The following is a 19,874-nucleotide window of genomic DNA, read 5'->3' as shown; positions in this document are numbered from 1 at the left end:
GCATTTTACTCAAGCTAGCTGACTTCTTGTATTCATTCACAAATCCCTACTGTGTACCGGGCACTTGGCGGAGCTGCGAACACCCACGGCGCTCATTCATTGCAGAATGGGAAGCCGAGCGAGGTTTCGTGCAGCGAGGGTTCAACTGCAGAGGGGGGTGGGGGTGGGCTACAGATTGTTCAGCTTTGGGAGTCGTCACCCCCATTCCTACAGGTCGACTGACGTAGCCCTAAGTCTCCGTTCACGCTACAGAGGAACGTTCTGTGTCCATCCACATAGAAGGGCAACCCAGGTGGGACGTGCGTGTCCCTCGCCTTCCCCTCCGGAATCCAGCCCGCCTTGGTTCTCCGGCCACGACTCCCTGTTCTCCGGGGTCGGATTTCTTTCGCTGGAAAAGCTACTGTGTCTGCGTTATCGCTGCTCTTGCGCCACATCGCGGTCGCTCCTATTGACTCGGCTCTCAGACTCACAGGCAACTGTCACCGTCTCTGTGGCGCAATCGGTTAGCGCGTTCGGCTGTTAACCGAAAGGTTGGTGGTTCGAGCCCACCCAGGGACGGTTGTATTTTTAAGTGCGCCCTTTAAAAAAAAAAATCACAAATGCTCAAAAGCCAAACTCTGTACCGAGAGTGTTTAGAAATTCGTTGTGGTCAATGAAGGATTTCTCCTAACGACTCCCCACCGCCGTTCACCACTCTTTATCCCCAATCTAGATTACTGAAAAGCCGAAGGCAGGTTTTCTGTCTCATTGTCATGTCTCACGATGCTTTTTTCCTAGGATTAAGAGTGAATTTGCTGTGGAGGTTGGCTGGACAGCTTTCCATTGTCTGTGTCAGTGGACGATATAAACCTGAAGTAGTACATCTGTTCCGGTGGAAAGTCAGGAAAGAAATCTCGGGGATAGAGGCGAAAGAGGAAGAAACTAGCTGTGATCTACAGAGAGAGGCACACAATGAGGGAGGTCTAAGCGGACATAAGTAGGGGAGTAGGGTAAGATTGCCCCCAAAGAGAGGCAAAGAGAGCCATTAAGAAGAATGAGGAGATAGATGCAGAGACGGACGGGTATTGTTTGCAGGAGGGAGAGGTGTAAAGGACACAGAGGTAAAGCTGTACATGAAAGCAACGGCCATTGCATCTCATCCTTACATAGGCCTAGTATGCACTGGAGACAGTCCCTGCCTTGATGTCCCAGGTTCCTGCCCGTTGGGAACCTGATTTATGACTGATAGTGACCCTCCCGTGAGTAGTTACCAGCTAGAGGACAGGGTAGGATACAGACAACATGGAGAGAAGGAAGAGTTCTTCACGTTTGCATAGGTGCACTGGTGTTGGTGGGCAGGAAGCCTCTACCTTCCTTGAGGAGAATGTGCAAGGACTCTTTCAATCTGTTCTCTTGACGTTTGGCTCAAAGGAACTCTCTTCTGGACTCCCTCTCTGATGTGTGCACACCCATGTGCACAAGCCTAGAGGACCACCTGGCGCTTCAAGAGGCGGGAGGAGAAGGGTTTTTCAGGCATGCCCTCCTACCTGCGCTGCCTAAAGCAATACTTGACATTGGCATGTGTCAGATGCTTCTCCACAGCTAATAGAATAAAGACAGAAAGACCAGAGAACTCCAGATGTGGGTTGATTCTCCTGATAAACCAGAGACGCTAACTGTGTCCCAGCATAGATGATTTATTGAAGTTTTAGTGGGCAGTGGGTCTTGGGCGTGCTCTACTCTCCAGCGGTTTACTCCGGACTGGAACTTAAGAGCTGCTTGGGGAGTAAATGGATATTCATTTAATAAGCAAGGTAGCCAGGGGCAGCCAGACCTTCCTGGGTGTGCCAGCGTTTGATGGCACCGAAATTTCCGACGCCCCTTCAGGTTTCTCTTGTTCAGGGACTTGTAGTGAGAGAATGGCAGAGACGGGGTCCCTGTGGCGGTACCCTTCGTGCTGGGCACTTGTGCTCGCCACAGCAGAGTCCAAGATGCCGAGATGCCCTGATGACAGTGGGCGTGTCTAACTCGAGCCCCCTTTCCACGGTAGCTTGCGAGCTGGTGGTACCCGACTGGGAAGCAGGTGACCGATTCTCCGGGGGCCTCTCCCGCTCGCGATGGGATCACCCCGCTCTAGGCGGACATTTCTCCCGCCCCTCCCTCTCCACCCTCATTCGGCCAGCGCGGGCTGAGGGCTGAAACCGGAGGGGTCACTGGACGGCCAGCGTCCACAGGGCTCCTGCTAAGCCAGCCAGTGTGTAAAGCACTCAGTCCGGGGAGCCCCAACTTCGGGGCTGCTTTGGGCTTGGGACAAGGAGAGGAGGCGGGCGCTCCGAAGCTCCACAAAGATTCATTCCCTGCTCCAGCCAACCTACCGTGCTGGCGCTTAAAGGCATTTCAGGCCGGATAATCGAGCTCTCTGGAGGGAAAGTCACAGTGGCCACCCCCTAAAGATCAGAAGTAACGAATAAGCGAAATCGAGCGACCTAATGAGGCCCACGGTTCTCGTGGTAACGCAGAATCGATTCGCTGCCTCGGCGCCGTCTCTTCCAGCTCTCCTTCCTCCCCTGCCTGGTGCCGGGGCCGCTGGGGACCCGAGGGCAAGCGCTGGGGTGGAGCCGAGGGTGACTGTCGGAGTCGGCTGACACGGGCCGCCTTCGCGCTCGCCGGCTCCTCCGCGGCGGCCAGGGAGGCGCACGGGCGGCGGAAAGGCGCGCGTCCTCTCTCGACTCCTCGCTTCCCATTGCGCCCGGGCCTCGCGAATTCGGCTAGTTATTGTGTCTCTGGCCCGGCGCCCGAATTCGTGTCTCGGGCTGCTCTCCCCGCCCCGGATTGCGCTCCATTCTTCTCCGCCGGAGCACGCCGAGCGCGCCAGCCTCGGCCACAGCCAAGCCCCGCGGCCACCGTGCGCTCCTGGGGAGGTGCGGCGTCCCCCGGGGCGAAGGGGGGCCACGCTCCGGGTCACACACGCACTTAGGAATCTCGGGGGAATGTCAGCAGAAGCGAGCGAAACCTCGCTCGGACGCGTGGCCGGCGGCGCCGTGTCCCCCGCCCCAGCGCCCTTCGGTGGCGGCCAGGCAGCGGGTGCTGCGAGACACATTTCCGCCCAGTCTGCATCTCACCATTTTCCAAGCTCCCCAGCTAGAGTAGGGATCGCAGGGTCGGTGTGTGTGTGTGGGGGGGGGGGCACACTTAATTTAGGAGGAGGAGGAGAAGGTATCGTGGCCGCAGGTAACACAACAGGATCTCTCCTCTGGGTTCAAGGGGTCTCTTTGGATGAGAGGGGGGTCTCGGGTTTGGGGGAAGCCCAGAGCACGGCAGTGGGGAGCAGCTGAGCTAGCCTCTCCCCCTCCTCTTTCCCTCTCTGCAAACATCCTGAAGGAATGAGGTCACGTGGGTGAGTAGTGGGCGGGACCTACTCTTGTCTGGAGGAAAAAAGCCATTTTGTCGCCCCCCCGCCCCTCCCCTCCCCTCTCGTCCCCTCCCCTCCCCACTCTCCCTCCCACCCCAAGCTGCTCTTACAAACTCCTTTCTTACCCTAGGTTTCTCCCCTCCCGCCGGCCGAGCGAGCGACAGGGCTGTGGCCCCCCTCCCCTCCCTTCCCTCCCTCCCTCCCATCCCCCCCTCCCCGAGACCCACCGGACCCCGAAGCCAGGTAAGCGGACGCCGACTCGCGCCTGCACCCTTGCTACCTCGTCAGCGTCTGGGGCTGGCGACCCGGGCCGGTCCACCTTTCCCCGCAGACCCCAGTGGGAGCCGAGCGCCCCGGCCTGGCCTGCCGATCGCGTCCCCTTCCCGCCCTGCCAGCCGCTGTCCAAGCTCGCCCCGTCCGCCTTTCTTTCTCCCGTTCCCGGTCTCGCTCTCTCTCTCTCTTTTTTTTTTTTCCCCTTCCCTCCCTTCCAAGATGGCCGAAGTGGATCCCCCCTCTTAACGATCTGGCGTCTCCCTCGACCACCTCCTCTTTGTGCAGCAGTCCCCCTGCTAAGACCCTGTTCGCGAGGTATCGAGGGGGAGGGTCCGGGCGGCCACGAGGGCTTTGGGGACACACGCCAGGGTGGGTGTCGCCCCCCACCCCAGTGTCTCCACCAGCCGGAACAGACTGGGGCTCTGGCCCATCAGCCCCCCCTTCGAGTCGGGCAAGGGTCGCCTCTCTCGCGTGGGCAGTGAGCGTGGTAGACGCGCGAGGACTTGAGGCCCGGAGGAAGGGGACTTGGCTTTCTGGAGGCTGCGAGGCCGGGGGAGGGCGCCCTAACTGCTGGGGTCCGGATCCCGGGCACCTCCCCCAGAGGTCCCTTTCCCCAGTCCCGGTGCGAGGCGCCCCGCCCCCTCCCCGAACCACCTCGGCAGAGCTTTTCCTCTACCTCCCTCCCCGGGCCCCACCGAAGTTTGGCTCTAGGGAAGGAGGGAGTGGCCACTCGGTCACTGGGGTGCCTGATCCTTTGACCCGGGCTCCGGGGGAAGCACGCGTGGAGGGGGTAGACTGGGAGCGCGGGGAGGTTTAGCGTGCTTTCTCCTTCACCAGGAGTGGCCAAGGGGTCTGACGAGCTGGCCCTTTTTCCATGGGGAGGGGAGGGCAAATGGAAGCGGCTACTCTTTCTTCTCCGAGCCCTGGCGCGGCTAGCCCTGAAAGCTGGGGAACCCTTGGCCCGCGGACACCCCGCGCCCTTTCTGTCTCCCAGGGGCGTCTAGGCAACCCCCTCCTTCCCCTCCTCTACTCCCTGGGTCTACCCAAAATTGCTCAGCTTGGCTCGAGCGAGGAGGAGGGTATGTATGTGTGAATGTAAATGTTTTAAGTATATACAGGTGTTACCTCGAGTTTTCCCAGAGTCTTTTGTCTCTCGGAGCCCCCAGCCTTGCTCCCGCCATCCCCCATGCTGCCTCGGTCTCTCTTGGGCTCCCTCTCTCCGAGGGAGGGGCTTCTCCTAGCCAGCTCGCACAGCCCTGGGCCTCCCGCTCTAGACTTCTTGCAGTTGTACTGTTCCTGAAACTCATGACAACACCCCCCATCCCCCACCCCCGCCGACACACATCCCTATCCCAGCTCCAAGGTGTTATTACTGTAATCGGAGGAGCATAAAGCCAGCTCTGTTGCAGCGTTTTGGTGGAGAGGTTTTCCCAGGGGTTCCCCTGGTTTAAGGCTGGGGCTTGTGCACTTAGAGCTAGCTGTGTTCAGAATGGGAGCAGGAAACAGACTCCACGATCCAGTCCGGCTGTCGCCTGATTCTGTTCAAGTTGAAGTATTGGGAGGTGAGAGCAGGGAGGAGGGAAGAGGGCTCCCTGAGGTCTGGTTGATGGGGCTGTTGCCATGGGAACGGAGGGAGCCTGAAGTGGAAGAGGTTACATATTGTACAGGTCAGATGTCGACTGTAGTCCTCCAGCCTCTGGCCCCAGAGCCGGGCTGGGGGGCGGGGAGCTGCCTTTGTTGCTGGAAGACTTAAATTATAATTTACCCAGAGAAGGCCAGGGTTCATAGAAGGTTAATCTTGGTGGTTCCGGCTTCAGGCAGGATGTGATGGGGTAGGTGGGAATCGTTTCTACATCTGTGGAGTGGGAGCCTGGCTCCAGTCTAGCTGTGCATGTGGTGGTGGTGGTGGTGGTGGTGTGTGTCTGGCCGAGTGACTGTGTGTCTTGTGTGTGACCACCCTTATCTGGCTCTGGGCGCTGTAAATGTGAGAGATGAAGGGGGTGTGTCTGGCTCTGGATCTGTGTGTCATGCAGTGTTGCCTTGAGTATATTCTTTGGGTTTTTGGTTTAGTTTTGTTTTGTTTTTTAAATTTTATCTTCAGGAGCTGAGTGGTGGGTAGGGCAGGCTTCCAGCTTTTTTCCAGTGTCAAAGGTTAGGAAAAGATGAGATGAGAGATTCACAGTGTCCTAGTGCAGAATGCTCTGGCCCACATGTAAACACATGAGGTTTGCACAGTTTGGTCTGTGAAGCTGGCCCGGGAACAAATGCTAGAAATTCGTGTCTACACACTAGACTCTGGCTCACTCTGGTTCCATGGTGCCTCAGTTTCCCCATCTACACGGTGGAAGTGGTGTAGGCATTAGCTTTTGCCTCCCTTTCAGCAAGTCCATGTGTGAGCTTCCTGCCCTTCTACTCACCAGCTCAGCACTTCAGCTGAGGAAGAAGCACCCACTGGGAACCAGCATACGAAAAGCGTTAGAACAGGAGGCAGGCAGATACTTGTCCGAGCATTGCCCCTGTTTTTCTGTGTGACCTTGGACAAGTCATACCTAAGCTTTTCATCTGTAAAATGAGAAGCCTGCATAACATGCTTTCAAAGATCACATCGACCTCTGCTAGTCAAGGGCTAGGATGTGACCTTGAATGACCTCTCAGGGCCTGGGCCTTGATTTGATTTTGTGGACAAGCAAGGCTGTGTGGCTCGTGTCCCCGGGAGCAGCAGGACCCTCTGTGTTGTCAGAGGCCAGCACCTGCAGGAGAGAAGGAAGTCTGGTTCACTGAAGAGATGTGAGATGTCTGTCAGCAGGGGGCTGGGAGCATGGGGAGAGATACAGATACAGGTGAGCAAGGGACTGGATGCAGGTGCTGACCGAGCCCCTTTCCTGCCTGGGGCCACTGGGAGACAGGAGCTGGGCCAGGGAGAGCAGAGATCCAGACTTCAGATAAAGACGGAGGCGGGGGTTGGAGGGATGTAGTTGGTTCTGGCCTCTTCCCCAGGTCCAGTGAGACCAGTTCCAAATGGCCTCCGCCCCTTTCCTGCTTCTTGGCACCTGTGTCTTTCACTTTTTCATCGCCAGGCCCTTTGTCTCTCCCGCTGTCCCCTCCAGGGTGACATGGTGCATCATTCCTTGTCCCTCTTTGTCCCTCTTGGTCCCCCAGCACCACAGCCCCCTGTGTGTGGAGGATGGAACCCAGGTCCTGATCCTGGGCAGGGAAATGGGGAGCGGATGCTCTGGAGACTTGGATCTCCTGTTTACAGATACTCTTGGCACCTGCTGGCTGACAGGGCCCTGCAGGTAACCATGGCAATCAGGTGGGGAGCCAATCAGTGCCTCTCCCCACCCCCAGCACTAGCAATGGCTTTCTGAGGCCCCTAGGGATGAGGATGGGGAACAGGGAGGCTCTCTGCTCCCAGAGGAGACAAGGAGCTTTTCAGTTTGTGGCATCTCCTTCCCTTACTACTCTGAGCCCAGAAGGGGACCTGGGGGTTGCTCTTGTATGAAACCTCAAAATTGATGGGCTGAGTGGGGCTCCTGTGGCTTCTTAGAGACCGGTATCTATCCATTTGGAAAGAAAGTGAACCTGTGACTGAAATGCCTGAGGCAGTGTGAAGAGCGTGTGTGTGTGTGTGTGTGTGTGTGTGTGTGTGTGTGTGTGTGTGTGTTTTGCATATGTGTACCAGGTGTGGGGGGGTACTTACCCTTGCAGCCTAGATTGCCCGGCTGGATCCTACTCTGATACAATTTACTTCTGTCTCGGTGTGTCTCTGGACACAGACACGCACAAGGCAAGCAGTCACATGAAGTACCGTTGGAAGCCCAGACAGCACGTACACACAGTGGCTATTACCCACACTCAAAGAGACAGCCACTTGGAGTTTGTTCTATCCTCTGGATGGTTGTAATAATATTTGGGCTTCTAGCCAGGGACTATGTTACCATGGAAACAACTAAACAGTAGAGTAGCCAGCAGCCTCTTTGAAATTGTGAAGGGGGGCCCCTGCAGGGAGGACCAGCTAGGGCCACCTATAGGGGCAGAATCTTTGCAGGCCGGGTTTGCAGGCCAGGGGTGGCCGCCTCTGGCTGTCTTGTTCAGTCTTTCTTTTCTGCAACTCGGTGTCTGTCCCAAGTGTGGCCTTTGTGTCTCTCCATCTACCCCAGTCTCTGGCCAGGTGCCCTGGGGCCTTATTGGCTGTTTGGGTCCTGGCCAGGCTCATCCTGGGGTCTCTATAGAAACTGCTGATCCTGGCTGTGAATTTCTTGTCCTAGAAAAGCCCGTGTGGTGGCTTTAGAAATCTTTCTGGAAAAGAAAGGTTGTATGTTGTAAAGGCGCGGTTGGGGCTTGGCCAGCCTCTCAAGCCCGGCTCCTGGGCTTTTGCTCTGGGAGAGGAGGAAAGAGGCAGCCTCCTCCAGTCCAGAGCCAGAGTCAGCTTTGAAATGACCTTGGCCTGCTAGGGTCTGGCCAGGTGCATTGGAGAGCTGGGGACAGAGAACGCTCTCTGCCCAGTGTTGGCAGGTGTCTAGGGGAGCCTGTGGTTTGCTGGTGGGTAGCCTGTGAACAGGTGGCAGAAGTCACCAGGTTGGGGTGTGGTGGGATCCCAGTGGCACATGAAGCCATTCTGTGTGTTCATGAAAGTGGGTTCCTGGACCACGAGCACACTGGAGAGCACTTAGTGTGCTTTGGGGGTGGGGGCACCATGGAGTGGTTCTCACCACAGTGCAGTAAAGGTCTTTTTGCCAGGCTCTTACACTACCTGTAGAATCCAGTGCCAGGCTGGGCCTACAGCTTCTTCCTAACATGGGACATAATGAAAACCAGCCTTAGGGTTCTCAGCCGGAAGGCCAAAGGGTCAGCGCATGGTAGACATTCAAGGAGCTAGCTGTATGTGTCCAGGGATGTTAGAGGAGGGAGTGCTCTGAGGACTAGGAGGGATCCAGCCAAAAGGACAAGTGATAGGCCTGTGACCTAGTACCTCTCAAGAAGCTTCCCCATGACGAATCTCACTGATGGGGAAGCGATAATTTAGTCTTCATTTTGGTCTGTGAACTGAGTTGTCTGGACGATTTCTCATAGCTGTTAGTACTCGGTAAATATTTGACAACTTGAATGGAGGTGGGTTGAAATTGGGAATATTGTTAATTTTTTTTTTCCCGAGACAGGGTTTCTCTGTGTAGCTTTGCGCCTTTCCTGGAACTCACTCTGTAGACCAGGCTGGCCTTGAACTCTCAGAGATCCGCCTGCCTCTGCCTCCCCCCGAGTGCTGGGATTCAAGGCGTGCGCCACCACCGCCCAGCAAAATTTATTACATTTAGTGTGTGTGTGTGTGTGTGTGTGTGTGTGTGTGTGTGTATGTATGTAAAGGACAACTTGCAGCTATTTGGGGTTTTTTTCCTCTCTTTCCATCATGTGGCTCACTAGGCTTGGTTGCAAGCACCAGGTATGGTGAGCCTTCTCATAGGCCCACGTGTCCCAGGAAGATCTTTTCTGGGGGGTGGGAGAAGTTTCAAGTCAGGGGTTCTCTGTGTAGCTTTGCGCCTTTCCTGGAACTCTCTGTAGACCAGGCTGGCCTCGAACTCACAGAGATCCGCCTGTCTCTGCCTCCTGAGTGCTGGGATTAAAGGCGTGCCATGCCATCACCACACAGCTACCAGGAAGATCTTCCATTTTCCTGCCCTCCCACATCCATCTTCAAGAGTTGGTTAGTGTTTCTTATGGTCTGACCTCAGTCTTCTTGATGCTTCTGAGATGGTACACAGCCTTGTTTCTCAAAGTGGGAGAAACCTCCTGTGCCTCCAACACCCAGTGAACACTTCGAGGGAGGCCCCGAGACAGCCAGCCTCAGACATGTGCCTGGTTCCACATCTGAGACAGAAAAACAAGGGGGGGGGGGGCTCGGCTCAGGAAAGCTGTTGATTGAAGCAATGTGAGGAAGCGGCTTAGGGTGGCTGGGCTTCTTTTTTGTTTGTTTGTTTTGTTTTGAGACACAGTTTCTCTGTGTAGCTTTGAGCCTTTCCTGGAGCTCACTCTGTAGACCAGGCTGGCCTCGAACTCACAATCCGCCTGGCTCTGCCTCCCGAGTGCTGGGACTACAGGAGTGCACCCCCACTGCCCAGGTGGCTGGCTTTCTGATCCCCTTTCTATTTCTCAGGGTGACACTTCCCCAGTCTCCTCAGTCCTGGCCCTGGCATCATGCATCGGACCACACGGATTAAAATCACGGAGCTGAATCCTCACCTCATGTGTGCTCTCTGTGGGGGATATTTCATCGACGCCACCACTATTGTGGAGTGCTTACATTCCTGTGAGTTGAGTGCAGGGGTGCTCAGCTTGGGGAAACTGGAACACAGCTCTTGCTGCCCTGGGGAGCAGACACTGGGTCACTGAGGAACTGCTAAGAAGGGACAAACTGGGGGTAGTCCTGGGCCCAGAAGTTCACCTCAAAAACCTCCACTTTCCCTGGTATCTCTGGCTGGTTTGACCCCTGAAGACTGGGGGTCACTGTCGGATTGGATCCAAGAGATCCAGGACTGGTGGGATGTCTTACCAGACTGGCTCAGAGGAGCCTGGGACTTGGTACACTTTATTTGGCAGGACATCATCCTGCCTCACACAGAGACATAGGGCCTAAGGGTGGACAAGGCGCAACAGGCCAGATGTGTGAATGCACAGTGCCATGTGAGCAACCCTGAGCTACTGGGTCAAGGTGGGAAGGGAAGGCCTGGGCAGAAAGGGGTTCTGACTGTCCTCTCTCTGTCCGCACCCCAAGTCTGCAAAACCTGCATCGTGCGCTACTTGGAGACCAACAAGTACTGCCCCATGTGTGACGTCCAGGTCCATAAAACACGACCACTACTGAGCATCAGGTGGGCTTGTGTCCTCTTACCCTGCCTCCCAGTGGCTTCCAGCTTGACATAGGCTAGGAAATACCAGACTGAGAACCTGCATGCCTGGGTGCTGGCTGTGAAAGGGGGACCAAGCTGATCCCTGGCTGGAGAGATGAAGGTACTATGGCTGCTAATGTTTATGTACCATTCTTTTCCCAGGTCAGACAAAACCCTCCAGGACATTGTCTACAAGTTGGTGCCTGGGCTTTTTAAAGGTATCACAAGCCTCTGTGCCGTCCAGCTAGCCTCCCCCATTTCCCAATGGCTGCCTACTCATGCCTGCCTCCTTCCTTTAGATGAGATGAAACGGCGAAGGGACTTCTATGCAGCGTACCCCCTGACGGAGGGTGAGTGTCTTCCCCTCGGTGCGTTCTGTTCTGGTTCCTGAAGCCAGGGCTGCCCCCGCTGTGAGTCCATCTCCACCTGACCTCCCTGCTAGAGAGTGTTGTGCAGAGGGGGTGGGGCTCAGCCTCTGAGCCACCCGCTCCCATTCCCTAGGTCCTCAGCCCCTTGCTCTATCTCTGACCAACCCCTCTGAGCTGTCTCCCTCTACAGTCCCCAATGGCTCCAACGAGGACCGTGGCGAGGTCCTAGAGCAGGAGAAGGGGGCTCTGGGCGATGATGAGATTGTCAGCCTTTCCATTGAGTTCTACGAAGGAGTCAGGCAAGTTCAACCTAATCCTTTTTTTTCCACCCTGGCTCGTCCTCCAAGACCCCGTCAGATTTGGTCCAGCAACTCCTCCATCTTTCCCTTCTCTCTCCTCCAGGGACCGAGAGGAGAAGAAGAGCCTCATGGAGGATGGGGATGGGGACAAGGAGAAGGTGAGTCCTAGGGCCTTCCCAGGAGTGAGCTGTGAGCGGAGAGAGAGTGCCCTGGGATAGGCCTTCTCACTGGGACCTCTTCCCCCACAGACAGGCGTGCGTTTCCTGCGATGCCCAGCAGCCATGACGGTCATGCACCTCGCAAAGTTCCTCCGCAACAAAATGGATGTACCCAGCAAATACAAGGTGAATGCCTGTGCCATCTCAGACATCAGGGGGCTGTCAGTGTGTCTGGTTGATGGGTATCATGTAGTTCTATAGCTGGACCTGCAGGAACAGGCAGGCTAGCCCAACTGTTCAGCATACGACAGTCTAATTGTTGTAGCTGGTGTGCAAAAGGCCCAAGACCAGGGAGGTATGCGTGCAAAAAGTGTCAGGCCTTCAAGAGTGCCAGGGGGCTCTAGGACCCAGACCGGCTAGCCCTGTTGAACACAGCAACACAGGCTCCCTTGTGGGTCTGATTCGGTTGACCCTGCTTCTTTGACAAGCTCCTAGATGCTGCTCCTGCAAAGGCTTCACTTAGCCTACACTTGGGGTAGGGAGACAGTAGGCATTGTTTCATTCACCAGTGAGGTCAGATGCAGGGATGATGGTATCAGAGCTGCTCCTGTGGTTCCCTAAGGGGCCTGGGCCTTGTTGGCTCTCTAGAGACCTAGCGAGAGGCTTGACCCCTCCCCATCAGCAGGTTGGGGGACTTGGGACAATTCTGGAAGGGAAGTCATGTCTACAGTAGGGAAGGGTCTCCTGCAATCCATCTTTCATTTCCGCTCACGCTCAGCCTCCGAGACTCCCAGCCCTGGCAGTCGGGCACAACAGTCAGGCCTCATGATGTCACCTCTTCCCTGCAGGTGGAGATCCTCTATGAAGATGAACCCCTGAAGGAGTATTACACTCTCATGGACATTGCCTACATCTACCCCTGGCGGAGGGTGAGCCTGGGAGCAGGTGGTACAAGATGGGGGCAGTCCCGGGGAGGAGGTCCTACTGGGCCTGGCATGGTCCGTGGCCACGGCAGTGACATGAGACACCCCTTGTCTCTGGAGCCAGGCCTGGCCCTGGTGGCTCATCATACCAGGTCAGCTCTAGGCCATTTCTTTTCTTGTTTTGACCTAGGGTCTCTCCCTGGCTGGCCTCAAACTTGGTATGAGATCCAGGCTGGCCTTGAATTCACAGCAATCCTCCTGCCTCAGCCCCCTGAAGGCTGAGATTACTGGCGTACCTACCACATATCTCTTGCTGATGCCCTCCTGGCTATTACCACCCAGAGAGGGGCCAGCAGTAAGGGTGGCCACTGTGGTGTATGATGCCTCCTGCATCCTGTGGGGTCTTACAGCCCACCCTCACTCTCGACCCCGCCGCCTCCATCTCTTATACCCTTTCTTCACTGGCTCTGTGTCTGTTTGGCTGTTTGGCTTGTCTGACTCTTCCCTCGGCAGGCCCTCTCCTCTTCAAGGCTCAGACCATCCCTTTGCTCCTGGTTGGGTGCAGGGATGGGGTGGCCCCTGGTGGGTCTTTCTGCTGACACTTATTCTTTTCTTATTGGTGGCCTCTTCCCTTCCACCACAGAATGGACCTCTCCCCCTTAAGTACCGTGTCCAGCCAGCCTGCAAGCGGCTCACCCTGCCCACAGTGCCCACTCCTTCAGAGGGCACCAACACCAGCGGAGCATCCGAGTGTGAGTCAGTCAGCGACAAGGCTCCCAGCCCTGCCACCCTTCCGGCCACCTCCTCCTCCTTGCCCAGCCCTGCAACCCCCTCCCATGGCTCTCCCAGCTCCCACGGCCCCCCAGCCACCCACCCTACCTCCCCCACTCCACCTTCGACTGCCAGTGGGACCACCGCTGCTACCAACGGGGGCACTTCGAACTGCCTGCAGACGCCATCCTCCACCAGCAGGGGGCGCAAGATGACTGTTAACGGAGCTCCTTGCCCCCCTTAACTTGAGGAAAGGGACCCTCTCCCTCAGCAGCCACCTCTCCCCTCCCTTCTACTTTTTCTGGGCCCCTTTTTCCACCTTTGACTTTCCCTGGTTCCTCCCATCTTCAGAGTGGGAGGTGGGTTTTATAAATAAATCTATCTATCTATATATATAAATATATATATGTACATAGGAAAAACCAAATATACATACTTATTTTCTATGGACCAACCAGATTAATTTAAATGCCACAGGAAACAAATTCGTGTGTGTGTGTGTGTGTGTGTGTGTGTGTGTGTGTGTGTGTGTGTGTGTGTGTGTCTGTCTAGGGGGCCTTCTGTAGTTTGCTCTGCTCCTCTGGGGGGATACCTGGTAGTCTTAGGGGGCCACTGGAAAGTACCAAGGCCCTCTCCTGTGTTCCCTCTGCTTCCCAGGGCAGACAGAGTGGGCCTGCTAGCTGACTAGATATGGGGTCCATCTCCACCGCTCCCCACCCCACCCGTCTCTGAGCCCCACTGTTGAATGTCCGGAGATTGCCGAGACAGTGCCTTTGACAAGTGTGGCTTGCCCCTTGGCTGTGAGGGTGGGGTGGCCATGGAGAGAACATCTCCCTCACCTCTTTGGGCAGTAGGAACCTTGTGCAAAGAATTGACAGCTCTACCTTTTTATATCCGCCCTCTTTCCTTTTTTTCCTCTTTCCTGTGTGTGGCCTTTGCATCATTTACCTTTGTGGAAGAGGAGGTTCAGGCTATGGGGAGACCCCAGCCAGCCCTGCAAAGTCTATGTGTGACCTTCCTCCTGCCCTACCCTGACCCAGGAACTCATCCTAGCAAGACAGAGGTGACACTCGCTGGGGGCCTAGAGTGGAGGGTTAGGATGGGTAACCCCAGACAAGCACAGACTTCAGTTCTGCCCCAGGCCAACAGCTCTCCTAGCTGAGGCCGAGCAGGGACAAGGCTCAGGCATGCAGAAGCACAAGAAAATAAAGTGTAAGCTACCCCGACTCTACCTAGTGGACCACCTGTTAGGGGCAGACCTTGCCTACCTGGTTTTCCTCAAGTGTACATAGATGGACGGGGGCGGGGGGCAGGGGGAGGGGGAGGACCAGGGTATGGGCTCAGGTATGTGAGGTCCTGAGGCCATGGGTCTGTTTGCACCATGTCCTGAGTCTGAGGTTCTGTGACTGTACTCTCCTCAGCTGGTCGTTTGTATCTCTTGGTTTTGTAATAAATGCTGCATACTCTCCTGAGCCTGTCATTCTTTGGGGCAGAGGGAGGAGGAGGAGGAGGGAGGGAGAGAGGAAGTGCTCCCTGGCCCTACCAAGCTGACTGGAGCGGATCTGAACTGCTCCACTTTGGCCACGGATACCCTCTGCCTCCACAGATCCAACTCTAGCAGGAGGCACTGTGAGCCTTGCCGGTGACCACAGGGACACTCAGAGAGAGGGTGGGTCGCATTGTTTATAGTGACAGTTTACCAGGTGCTGAACCAGGGGCCTGCTCTCAACTGTACAACAGGAGACTACAGGTTCTTCAGGGAACAGCTGCTAACAACTTGGTCTTCGGATGTTCCCTTCTGTGGCACTGTTGGCTTCACAGGGGGGAAGGCTGCCGGAGGCGGGGAGCCATAGTACTCCTCAGAGTGGGGAGCCCACTTCCGCCTTCTGTACCTGCTCACTCTTGTGGGTACCATCGCAGTAAGGAGGACGCTGGGTGGCCTTGCAGGTACATAGGGCCACTGTGCGGGTCTCTTGGGCCTTGAACTTGAGTGGCCAAAGGCCAGTGTGCTGGAAAAAGTGGGAGCCGTCGCAGAAGGGCTGATGGGAGAGAAAGAAGAGGGGTGGGTGGGGGGAGAGTTGACCAGTTATTCTCCCCAGCCCTGCATCTGAGGGTCACGGGAATGGTCACTGTACAGGTATTACAAGTATTCCTCAGTGTTCACCTGTGGGAAACCCAGAAGGCCAGGACAGTTTGCAGGAGGAACAGGGCCTCAGTGAGAGGCAATGTTAACACAAACAAGGTTGGAGTTTTTTGTTGTCTCTTACACTTTAAAATTTGGTGTGCGTGCGTGCTCGCTCACACAGAAGTCATGGGGCAACTGTGCGGAGTTGGTTTTATCCTACCCTGTGGGGGGGGGTCGTCACGGGGGTGGTATGACTAGTGTCTCCAACTACTGAGCGTTAGCAGCCCCATTCTTTTGTTTTTAGATAAATTCTCATGTAACGGAGGCCTACCTTGAACAGGCTATATTACCTGAAGGAAGATGACCTTTGAACTCCTATCCTCCTGCCTCTGCCTTCCAAGTGCTAGGACTACAGGTGTGTGTCATCACACCCTATGGGAGACCTGCTCCCACTTTTACCCCCTGGTACTCTTGAGGAGGAAGAAGTGAGAAATATTTAGATAGAAATATAGAGGGAGAGAGACAGAAACACAGGATAGCCTCGGGAGGGCCTAGATCAAAACCCACCGACCCCTTCTGTCTCTTTGAAAGGGCCATTTATAGAAATGCCAAGGGGTGGAGCCAAAGGCCTCCCCCCACCCCCTAGCACAGCCAAGTGCAGACCCTTCCAGTCACCTAGTAACCATGCTTGTGGTTAAGCAATCTTCTAATGCAGCCCTGCTGGGTAAAGCAAGCTCAGATCTCACTAGGAAACCTCTGTGAACCCCAACAACACCCTGTTTATTCCGTGCTGGGGACAGACTCCAGGGGCTTCCGTGCACAGTGCACAACAAACATTCTATCAACTGAGCTAGAGCCACAACCCTCAGTTTTATTTTGTTTTGTTAAGGGCTGAGTGAATCCCCACTGACTCATGAACGTGGACGTTCTTCTCAATGGTCACCAGGGTGAGAGAGAGCCCAGCAGTCCCAGTACCTTTCCACAGTGGGGTCAGTCTTGCTTGGGTCCAGAAAACAGCAAGGGTGTGTCTGTGACAACCTGCCTGCCTGGAGTAGCACTATTAATGTGTGTACCATGTCCTTCCCAAGACGCCTTCAAAGCAAGATGATGAAGACCGAGGCCCAAAGCGGGAGAGGTTTTGTTAGAGGCAGAAATGGAGGAGACAGACAGCACCCTGCCTAAAGGGCATGGCACCTACCCCACCCCAGTCCTCTGGCTGGCAGGCCCTTGAAACTGCCCCACCCTCTGGAATATCTGTTCAAAGGCCACACAACAAATCTATGGTAAAGTAAGCCTTGGCATCTGGGTTTCTCATCCCAGTCACCCAGCATGGAGAACAGTGCAGAGTTCTCCAGAGAGAGAGAGGCTCCTGCTACAATGCAGGATGGCATTAAAAGGCACCAGGCAAACAGAAGTCACATCCACTGGGGAAGACAGGGCAGAATCTTCCCAGCTGTGAGGGCCAAAGCCTGGCACATGGGCAGAGATGCAGCCTATGAGGAGGAGGGAGAAAGACAAGTCCTTGGTGCCCAGGAGCTGGAGAACAGAGGTGCAGAGGGAGGGAGGGCTACAAGGAGAGAAGCCAGTTACAGCAGGCAGTTACTGAAGGGCCATCTTCCACGCCTCTGCTTTGAACGCTTCCTGGAAGGGACATAATGGGACACACTGGCCCCCACATTGTATCTCGGGTATATACAGAAAGAAAGGAAATATGGCTAGGCTGAAAGTTCCCAGGATAGACCATGCTGACTCCAAGTGGGGGTGGGGGTGGAGATGTGTGTGTGTGTGTGTGTGTGTGTGTGTGTGTGTGTGTGTGTGTTGCATCTCCCATCCAAGAAATAACGAGGTCTAACCCTGCTTAGCTTCTGAGGTCAGGCTTGTTCAGGGTGGTAGGACTATAGAACTGTGTCGCATCCAAGTGAAAGACCACAGGAATAACTTACTTGCTTCTTGCTTCGGCCACATACACACCATCTGTAGGTTTTCCCGGCAACAAGCTCCAACCTGATAGGTGTTTTCTGTGCCACCACGGGCTTGGCTGGGTCTTTGGGGAACCATCGGGCCTATGGCCAGGGAAGATAAGAGGCTCAGGGTCATCCCCAGCCTTGGAAGTACTGTAAGTTTGCATGATCCCTGCTACTTTCTTCAAACCCCAGGAATGGGCTTATCAAATGGCTGTCCTCGCCTCCGTCCTGAAGCCTGGCTCCTTGCCCTCTGCTCCACAAAACTTTTCCTAGAGCCTGCTGGGAGCAGGGGTGTCCCCTGTCGCTGTCTTCGATGTAGCCCTGAAATCAGGGGAAATGATGGGACTCATCACTTCTGCTGAGAGAAGGCGGCATTCGGTGTACTCACCAGCCAAGAGGAGATTTCCCGCCTCTGGCACAGCTTCCACAAGGCAGGCCGGCAGATGTGATTTGGAAATAGAAAAATAAAATCAGTGGAGAAGGGAGGACGCCGGAAGCCCATCTGGGAAGGAAAAGACCACAGGCTAAGGGGTCGTGAGAGCGACAAAGGGGTTGGGAAAAGGGTCGCAGCAGAGGCGGGTCTTGGCATCCACCCGATGCTCCCACAGGCAAAAGAACTGCCCCGAGGGGACGCACGGCCGCGGGGACGCACGGCCGAGGGGACGCACGGCCGCGGGGACGCACGGCCGCGGGGACGCACGGCCGAGGGGCGGGGTCTGGTCCTGGCCGGGGGAGGCGGGGCTGAACGGCCCGGGGTCACCAGAGAGAGGACGCTCAACCGAGGCTCCGCGCATGACCACAGCGTGCAGGCTCGTCCCCACGCCGCGCAGGGCCGCTCTGCGCATGGCCGCGTCCGGGTCGCCACCCTCTCCGCTCCGCCCCCGCTACTCCTCCCGGAAGAGGCCGCCCGGCCGGCCCCGCGCAGGAAGAAGGGCAGGCAGAGCCGCCCCGGAGCCGGCAGGTGCCGCCCTGGCCCTGAGGAGTCCACGGCAGTGAGTGTGTCAAAAGCGCACGCGGGGTGGGGACGGATCAGCCAGCGGAGCTCCGCTGTCCGCATCTTCACCTGCACCGCGTAGTCTGTGACTTCCGGTTTGAACTGCTCCTCCAAGTACTTGAAAAAGGGTCATTGGCCATACATATCCTGTCCCCCCTCCCACAGGCCCCCAGAGGTGGCAGCCCATCTCCCTCCCTTCAGTGAAGCCAGACAAAGCAAGGTCTCTTTGGATTTCCATTTTTTTTTTTTTTTTTTTTTTTTTTTTTTTTAGTAAAACATTCTTTTATTAAAAGAACAAGTGCTGTTACGAACTGCCCTTCGTACAAATAACATCCGTTATACAAAGATACAAGACCCAGGCTATGCACAATTCCAGGCTTGGAGGTCGCAAGGGGACACTGCCTCTTGGGCTGAGGATATAAAGGTTTCAGAAAGAATGAAAAATGAACCCCTGGGTTTGCAATCTGTGGCTTCCCTTCCTTGCTCCCCTAGGAAGGGTTCGCTACATGGAAACAGGCTGGGATGGAAGGGAGGGAGCCAGAGTTCGGTCTTCAGTCCCAAGTGGGGCTGGAGAAAGTGAACACAGGAGAATGGGAGCAGCCCTCAGTCCCCAAGTCTTCAGTAGGTCAAGACAAGGTAGTCTGGTGGAAGTTTTAACACACCTGCAATCCAGGAGGAAGTAGCTAGAGGGATCAGAAGGGTTCCCTGGCCCAGTCTTCCTCCAAGATCCGGGTGAAGTTACCTCCATCCTATTGGGCACCTCTTCCCAGGAACCAGCTGCCTGTTACTTCCCTTTGGCCCACTGCACTCTTAAGATGGAAAGCAGTAGGGAGCCTGTGTCTTTGAGAACCTGTCAGCATTACCAGTTTGGGAAAGGGAAATGTAAATGTTAGCCTCTCTTTGGGCTCCCCTCACTTGTCCAGGCCCTCCCTAGGAGTCTAGGGTGGGCACTCCCTGGGTCTCAACACAGGAAAGGGAAAGGGTCACCAGCCCCAAGATCAGGGTACCTAGGGGCAGCAGTTGACCCAGGAGCCTGAGGGGGAAACCCACAAGCTGGGATGAGGGAGAGGGGATGGGGAGATACAATTTTTTTTTTTTTTCTTAAAGGCAACCCTTAAAGTGTCATTGTCTATGGAGAGGATTCGTCAGCTCAGAGCTAAGACAGTTAGTGCTACATAGATAGATACCTTCCCACCATGGGCACAACCCTACACTCACAACCACACCATCACACACACACACACACACACACACACACACACACACACACACACACACCACACACACACAGGGACAGCCTGCCAACCAGCTGCAGCTTAGAGGTTGGACAGTGGGATAGGAATGACCAGGCTAGGTGAGGCTGAACACTGCTGTCACTGAGTACCCATCCCTCCTAGGCTGAGCTGTAAAGCCTGTAAAGCCAGCTCCAGTGACCCCTAAATACAGGGGAGCCCCTTTTAGCACTGGTATCCACTAGCCGTGACCCCCCTGGTGGGCGCAGACTCCTCACGCATTACTCACTCATCGCTTCTCACTCAGGGTGGTGACATTAAGATCCACTCATGCGTTCTCAAACTCCACTTCCGCTCTGCAAACCACATCCTCCCCGTCCCCCAGACAGAGATGGCCCCAAATCTGCATCCTTCCCCTCACCCCACCAAAGCTCTTTATCAAGAAATGGACCAAAGCCAGACATGATGGCACACACCTTTAATCCTAGCACATAG

The 19,874-nt window shown here is 55.6% G+C and overlaps 2 protein-coding genes and 1 non-coding gene across 7 annotated transcripts; 2 read left to right on the top strand and 1 right to left on the bottom strand.

Moving 5' to 3' along the window:
- Positions 1 to 484: 484 nt before the first annotated feature.
- On the top strand, positions 485 to 558 carry Trnan-guu. The gene has a single exon. It is a non-coding gene; the product is annotated as a tRNA-Asn (tRNA).
- A 2,125-nt stretch (positions 559 to 2,683) lies between these two features.
- Positions 2,684 to 14,533, top strand: Pcgf2 (polycomb group ring finger 2). Of its 5 annotated transcripts, none has more exons than XM_036195527.1 (11): positions 2,684 to 2,900; positions 3,522 to 3,634; positions 9,813 to 9,965; positions 10,431 to 10,527; positions 10,708 to 10,763; positions 10,845 to 10,895; positions 11,104 to 11,212; positions 11,316 to 11,370; positions 11,461 to 11,556; positions 12,219 to 12,299; positions 12,937 to 14,533. In XM_036195527.1, the coding sequence occupies exons 3-11, from the start codon at positions 9,854 to 9,856 to the stop codon at positions 13,306 to 13,308; spliced, it is 1,029 nt and encodes a 342-aa protein (XP_036051420.1). In that variant the 5' UTR covers positions 2,684 to 2,900; positions 3,522 to 3,634; positions 9,813 to 9,853; the 3' UTR covers positions 13,309 to 14,533. The 5 variants fall into 5 exon arrangements, with proteins under 5 accessions (XP_036051420.1, XP_036051418.1, XP_036051417.1 ...); XM_036195525.1 differs by lacking the exon at positions 2,684 to 2,900 and adding an exon at positions 3,350 to 3,376; XM_036195524.1 differs by lacking the exon at positions 2,684 to 2,900 and having other exon boundaries at positions 3,467 to 3,634.
- A 196-nt stretch (positions 14,534 to 14,729) lies between these two features.
- Positions 14,730 to 18,225, bottom strand: Cisd3 (CDGSH iron sulfur domain 3). Its single transcript, XM_036195530.1, is given in 5 exon segments — positions 14,730 to 15,103; positions 17,133 to 17,252; positions 17,542 to 17,928; positions 17,930 to 17,967; positions 17,970 to 18,225. Coding segments are annotated over 5 exon segments (966 nt in total). The 5' UTR covers positions 18,211 to 18,225; the 3' UTR covers positions 14,730 to 14,923.
- Positions 18,226 to 19,874: the final 1,649 nt, after the last annotated feature.

Source organism: Onychomys torridus, chromosome 8, assembly GCF_903995425.1.
Source record: "Onychomys torridus chromosome 8, mOncTor1.1, whole genome shotgun sequence".
NCBI classification, from domain to species: Eukaryota; Metazoa; Chordata; class Mammalia; order Rodentia; family Cricetidae; genus Onychomys; species Onychomys torridus.
Note: the sequence above shows the minus strand (reverse complement) of the source record. Positions and strands in the feature narration are given on the sequence as shown.

Coding starts and splice junctions, on each gene's coding strand:
- Pcgf2 (XM_036195527.1), top strand. CDS start 9,854: ATGCATCGGACCACACGGATTAAAATCACGGAGCTGAATCCTCACCTC. Junction 11,213..11,315: donor GAGTTCTACGAAGGAGTCAG/GCAAGTTCAACC, acceptor TCTCTCCTCCAG/GGACCGAGAGGAGAAGAAGA. Junction 11,371..11,460: donor GGGATGGGGACAAGGAGAAG/GTGAGTCCTAGG, acceptor CTTCCCCCACAG/ACAGGCGTGCGTTTCCTGCG.